This window comes from Nematolebias whitei, chromosome 8 (genome assembly GCF_014905685.2).
Source record: "Nematolebias whitei isolate Nwh7 chromosome 8, NemWhi1, whole genome shotgun sequence".
Classification (NCBI taxonomy): domain Eukaryota; kingdom Metazoa; phylum Chordata; class Actinopteri; order Cyprinodontiformes; family Rivulidae; genus Nematolebias; species Nematolebias whitei.
Genome location: NC_056505.1, coordinates 7,887,550 through 7,894,413, shown reverse-complemented (window position 1 = coordinate 7,894,413; position 6,864 = coordinate 7,887,550). Strand labels below are relative to the sequence as shown.

General features: G+C 46.6%; 1 protein-coding gene across 1 annotated transcript in view; it reads right to left on the bottom strand.

Moving 5' to 3' along the window:
• Positions 1-4,193: 4,193 nt before the first annotated feature.
• The window catches only part of nipsnap1 (nipsnap homolog 1 (C. elegans)), an 11,826-nt gene continuing 9,155 nt past the window's right edge, over positions 4,194-6,864 (bottom strand). Inside the window, exons 9-10 of the mRNA XM_037680215.1 lie at positions 4,797-4,880; positions 4,194-4,265 (exon numbers count right to left, since the gene is read on the bottom strand). Coding sequence (XP_037536143.1) covers positions 4,201-4,265; positions 4,797-4,880 — 149 coding nt within the window. The 3' untranslated portion in view covers positions 4,194-4,200. The remainder of the gene's footprint in view (positions 4,266-4,796; positions 4,881-6,864) is intronic.

The window sequence follows — 6,864 nt, the reverse complement described above, 5'->3', positions numbered from 1 at the left end:
CGCTTGAAGACCCACTTCTATTCGCTTGCCTTTAACACGGTGTGATTTGTTTTGGTCCGGTCTGTTCTCTACTCTGTTGGCCATTTTAGTTAGCTTCTGCTGCTATTTGTATCTGTATTTCTATTTTATGTTTTACTGTCTGCTGTGCATGTTTGGTTCTTTTGTACAGCACTTTGGTTGGCCTTGTTGCTGTTTTAAGTGCTATATAAATAAATTGGTATGGTATGGTATCTATATATCAATATATATAGACAGATATATAGCTATATAGCATGGCCCCTCCCTGGGCTGCCACCTTACCGTGGTGGAGGGGTTTGAGTGTCCCAATGATCCTAGGAGCTATGCTGTCAGGGGCTTTATGCCCCTAGTAGGGTCACCCATGGCAGACAGGTCCTAGGTGAGGAACCAGACAAAGTGCAGCCCAAACACCCCTATGATGAGAAACACAAATGGACCTAGTGTTCCCTTGCCCAGACGTGGGTCACCGGGGCCCCACTCTGGAGCCAGGCCTGGAGGTGGGGCACGTGGGCAAGCGCCTGGTGGCCGGGCTTTTACCCATGGAGCTCGGCCGGGCACAGCCCGAAGAGGAGACGTGGGTCCCCCTTCCCATGGGCTCACCACCTGTGGGAGGGGCCAAAGGGGTTGGGTGCAATGTGGGATGGGTGGTGGCCGAGGGCGGGGACCCTGCCGGTCTGATCCTCGGCTACAGAAGCTGGCTATTGGGACGTGGAATGTCACCTCACTGGTGGGGAAGGAGCCTGAGCTGGTGTGTGAGGCTGAGAGGTTCCGGCTAGAAATGGTCGGACTCACCTCTACGCATGGCTCGGGCTCTGGAACCAGTTTCCTTGAGAGGGGCTGGACACTCTTCCACTCTGGAGTTGCCCCTGGTGAGAGGCGCCGAGCAGGCGTGGGCGTACTTATTGCCCCCCAACTTGGTGCCTGTGTATTGGGGTTCACCCCGGTGAATGAGAGGGTGGCCTCCCTCCGCCTAAGTGTGGGGGGATGGGTTCTGACTGTCGTTTGTGCTTATGCACCAAACGGCAGTCCAGATTATCCACCCTTTCTGGAGTCCTTAGAGGGGGTACTGGAAAGTGCACCTTCTGGGGACTCCCTTGTTCTGCTGGGGGACTTCAATGTTCATGTGGGCAATGACAGTGAGACCTGGAGGGGTGTGGTTGGGAGGAACGGCCCCCTGATCTGAACCAGAGTGGTGTTCTGTTGTTGGACTTCTGTGCTCGTCATGGATTGTCAATAACGAACACCTTGTTCAAGCATAAGGGTGTCCATATGTGCTCTTGGCACCAGGACACCCTAGGCCGCAGTTCGATGATCGACTTTGTCATTGTCTCATCTGATCTGCGGCCACATGTCTTGGACACTCGGGTGAAGAGAGGGGCGGAGCTGTCAACTGATCACTACCTGGTGGTGAGTTGGCTCCGATGGTGGGGGAGGATGCCGGTCAGACCTGGCAGGCCCAAACGTATTGTGAGGGTTTGCTGGGAACATCTGGCAGAGTCTCCTGTGAGACGGAGTTTCAACTCCCACCTCCGGGAGAACTTTGAACATGTTCCAAGGGAGGTGGGGGACATTGAGTCTGAGTGGACCATGTTTCGTGCCTCTATTGTCGATGCGGCTTACCAGAGCTGCGGCCGCAAGGTTGTCGGTGCCTGTCGCGGCAGCAACCCTCGAACCCGATGGTGGACACCGTCGGTGAGGGATGCTGTCAGGCTGAAGAAGGAGTCCTATCGGGCCTTTTTGGCCTGTGGGACCCCGGAAGCAGCTGATGGGTACCAGCAGTCCAAGCGACATGCGGCTCGGGTGTTGCTGAGGCAAAAACTCGGGCATGAGAGGAGTTCGGAGAGGCCATGGAGAACGACTTCCGCACGGCTTCGAGACGATTCTGGTCCACCATCCGGCGTCTCAGGGGGGGAAAGCGGTACGCCACCAACACTGTTTATAGTGGGAGTGGTGTGCTGCTGACCTCAACTCGGGATATTGTGGGTCGGTGGGCGGAATACTTTGAAGACCTCCTCAATCCCACCGGCACGTCTTCCACTGAGGAAGCGGAGCCTGGGGACTCTGGGTTGGGCCCTCCAATCTCTGGTGCTGAGGTCACCGAGGTGGTTAAAAAGCTCCTCGGTGGCAGGGCCCCAGGGGTGGATGAGATCCGCCCAGAGTTCCTTAAGGCTCTGGATGTTGTAGGGTTGTGTTGGCTTACGTGACTCTGCAATATTGCGTGGACATCGGGGGAAGTTCCCCTGGATTGGCAGACCGGGGTGGTGGTCCCCCTATTCAAAAAGGGGGACCGTAGAGTGTGTTCCAACTACAGGGGAATCACGCTCTTAAGCCTCCATGGTAAGGTCTATTCGGGGGTTCTGGAGAGGAGGGTCCGTCGGATAGTCGAACCTCGGATTCAGGAGGAACAGTGCGGTTTTCGTCCTGGCCGTGGAACACTGGACCAGCTCTACACTCTCAGCAGGGTCCTGGAGGGTGCGTGGGAGTTTGCCCATCCAGTCTACATGTGCTTTGTGGACTTGGAGAAGGCGTTCGACCGCGTCCCTCGGGGGGCCCTGTGGGGGGTACTCTGGGAGTATGGGGTACCAGGCCCTTTGATACGGGCTGTTAGGTCCCTGTATGACCGGTGTCAGAGCCTGGTCCGCATCGCCGGCAGTAAGTCGGGCTTGTTCCCGGTGAGAGTTGGACTCCGCCAAGGTTGCCTTTTGTCACCGATTCTGTTCATAACTTTTATGGACAGAATTTCTAGGCGCAGCCAAGGTGTTGAGGGGATCCGTTTTGGTGGCCTTAGGATTGCATCTCTGCTTTTTGCAGATGATGTGGTCTTATTGGCTTCATCAGATCGTGATCTACAGCTTTCGCTGGAGCGGTTTGCAGCCGAATGCGATGCGGCCGGGATGAAGATTAGTTCCTCCAAATCCGAGGCCATGGTCTTGAGCCGTAAAAGGGTAGAGTGCCCTCTCCGGGTCAGGGAGGAGGTCCTACCCTCATCTATGGTCACGAGCTTTGGGTTGTGACCGAAAGAATGAGATCTCGGATACAAGCGGCCGAAATGAGTTTTCTCCGCAGAGTGTCTGGGCTCTCCCTTAGAGACAGGGTGAGAAGCTCGATCATCCGGGAGGGACTCGGAGTAGAGCCGCTGCTTCTCCACGTAGAGAGGAGCCAGTTGAGGTGGCTTGGGCATCTGTTTAGGATGCCTTCTGGATGCCTCCCTGGTGAGGTGTTCCGGACACGTCCCACCGGAAGGAGGCCCAGAGGAAGACCCAGGACACGCTGGAGGGACTACGTTTCTCGGCTGGCCTGGGAACGCCTCGGGATTACCCCGGAAGAGCTGGCCCAAGTGGCTGGGGAGAGGGAAGTCTGGGCCTCCCTACTTAGGCTGCTACCCCCGCGACCCGACCCCGGATAAGCGGAAGAAAATGGATGGATGGATGGATAAATAGCATGGTGGCATGGACAGGATGGTGGGCAACAGTGGAGGGAAGATGTGTATTTAGAAGACCTGCTTCTGAAGGTAGAGAAATAATTAATTTATACATAATTTGATTGTAAATATTACAGTGTTCACAATGGTGTATAAGTCAGTCTTTATTTAGAAAATGATGAGAACTTCATTCCAGAAATGGTAACTGCTTTAATAACAAAGTTTAATGCTCAGACTGTCAAGTGTGTTTAATAATGTGGAATAGAAATGAGGGATGGGTTTACAGTATTCCATGAGCTTCTTTTTCACACTCACTGTTGTGAAGCTGAGCTTGATCTTATTGTAACTATAAAAAAGATAAGATAAAAAAAATGGGTGGAAGTTAAAATTTCACTGATGCAAAAGGACAAATATTCAGAACAAAATCGTGCTTTATAAAAGAAAACGTCTGTACTCAGTTCTACTTACACATATTGTAAATACACCATTTTACATACTACAATCTGAATTTCTGTTTATATTCTTTATCGCCGCATATTTGACCTAAAAGTGCAAAAACACATATTTTATTTTCAGACATAAAGCGCACAGTATATAATTACAATTAATGCCTGGAGTGAAAATATAACACCAGATATCAACGTAATACACTTCATCCAGCAGAATGAGCACAAAAACAAAACAACAAATAAAATGTTTACAGTCAGTCAGGACCAACATGTCCATGAGCTTTGCTTGTTGAGGTGTTTCGAGTCATCCTGTCATTGTAAAGGTGAACACTTTGTGGGAATCATCAGCCTAGACTTCATCGTTTGGACCAAAGGCACTGAGGACAGACAGACACAAATTACAAAAACTTCTGCATAGTGCATGTTCATTAAATTACCTATAAAAACAAACACAACTTAGACGTATTCTTAATCAAATCCTGAAACGTTACTTCACTTTTATTAGGTCAAAGTCTGTGAGACAACCTTTACAGTGCAGCAAGGCTGTCTTTCTTTTAAATGTTGTGTTTGTTGCGTTTAAACTTTATACTCTTAGACGGTTTGATCATAATTACAGGAAATGCTATGAATCAAATTACTATTAATATCCTAAATGTCTCAGTGTCAACACTTTACAGTTTGTTAATAGAAAGTAAAATAAGTTTAAATGAGCCTTATGGTGCAGAAATAGATTCTAATTCAACCAGAAGAATTTATGATTATGTCTTTAATCAACACAGAAAACATTATTCTGTAAATTGCATGCTTGTTTAATAAAGAAATCTAATAAATTATACAATAACTTTGCTATTGTTAGAATTGTCTTTCTTGGGGATAGGTGGATGGAGGGCTGAGAGTAGATGTCTTACCTGTGTTATATACATTTACAGCCCACCCGTCCTTCTGCCAGGCAGCGTTTCTTGTCTCTTCTCGAGCCTGGAGGTTTTCATAAGCTACCAAATAAACAAATAAATACATAAACATACAAGCAAACACTGTGTAGTTTAACAAAACACCTGCTTCATCAAGAAAAATTTATAAAAAATTGAACTGAACAGAACAAAATAATTCTAAAGTCTGAAAAAAAAATTGCTATTCAGTTTGCTTAAAACTAACTTTACTCTCGATGTGATGCAGCTGTCTTTTATGTAATATATATATTTTTTATTTTTGTGTTTTCTCTCAAACTTTTAAAATTCATGGATCTCCCTTTTTTAACTTGCACTGCTTTTTAGCACAACACGCACATAACTTAATTTCTGAAACAGAATATTACGTTTCTGTTGCACCTTTGCTGTAATTTAAAATTATTCACATCCCTGAGATGAATGCATTCATTCATTCATTCATTCATTCATTCATTCATTCATTCAACCTTTATTTATACAGGTTAGTTTGCACTGAACTAAAAGCCAGTGGAAGCAAAACTTTAGCTAAAAGCTAAAATAGGGCGGCTGCAGCTCAGCGGTTGGAGCAGCCATCAATCGAATCGAACCAGAGTCGGCGGTTCGATTGAAGGCAACATGACGAAGTACCCTTGGGCAAGACACTGAACCCCTCATTCTCTACCTGCCCCATTACAAAACCTAAAAGCACTGATTAGTTTCTATATAAAGATTTATTCAGATAAACTTTTAGAGATGCAGCAGAGTGCTGTATGAAAGTGTGTAGAGGTAAATAAGTGTCATAATCTGTCCTTTTGTTTGTTCTTTGTGCTTTTCTTCTGTCAGTGTGTGTCTCCCTCTTGTGGTCTGTCCCTCATGTAATTAGCTTCTGCCACCACCTGTTGTCTCCCCCAGCTGTTTGTCATTTGTCTCATTAGTGTTTGTGTATTTTAATCTGCGCTTCCTGTTCTCTTGTATCTTGGCACTTTCTCATGAAGACTCTTTGCTCGTGCGACATGTTCTGCACAACGTCCTGGTTTTTGTCTTCCTTCATGTCCCCTTATAGGTTTCTGCTGCCACGTCAGCCCTTTTGTTAATTTTTTTTATTTTTTTTTTATTAAATAATTTTTACTTTTAACCTGAGTTCTCCCTGCATACTGGGTTCAAACCACCACCAGGCCATTACAATGAGGGCACAGATTGTGTTGTAAAATACTTCCAGTGACCTGGTTGGCTACAAAGTTGCTATATAAGTATAGTCCACTAATAAAAAAAATCAAAACATTAGCTAACTGTAGCAAAACAATACAAAAAAGCTAAAAGTAGAAAAAGGCTGGCTAAAAACTAAAAGTGGCATAAAAGGACAAAAACAGAGGAACTATAGTGAAGCAGCTTTCAAAGAGAATGCTTTTGAGGAAACGGAAGAGATCTCGATGTGTTGCCCCCGGACAAAACAGTTGTGAATAAAGTTAAATATTAGGAGCAGTGGCGCAGACATTAGAGAAGGTGAGCCTGTGATCGGAAGATCGCTGGTTCAACTTCTGGTACTGACAACATCAAAATGTGTGTGGAATAGGTGAAGCAGCCACACCTGTCTCCATCCTCATTTGCCCCACTCTGTGCCCTTGAGCAAGGCCCTTAACCCCCACCATCTGCTCCCCTGGTCACCCTAGACAGCTGCTCTCTGCTCCACACAGAGGGCTGTGGTCGGAGGTTGTGTCAGGAAGAGCATCCGGCATAAATATAATTGCCAACTCTTTGTGCAACTTATGCCCCTTTCCAAAGTACCTTTTTTTAGTACCGGTACAGCACGGTTCGACTCGGTACGGTACAGGTTGTGTTTCCATAGTCCCTTTCATTATGCTTTCAGTACTGGTTCCAGTGGGCGGGGTTCAAATTGACGTCGCATGCCTTACCAGTTGGTGGTGGTAAGACGTTGAAACAGGTTTCAGTACAGGGTGAGAATTTATTTTGAAGTTTCTGGTAAATTAAAAAGAATACATATTATTAAAATGATTGAATTAAACAATATATATATATATATATATATATA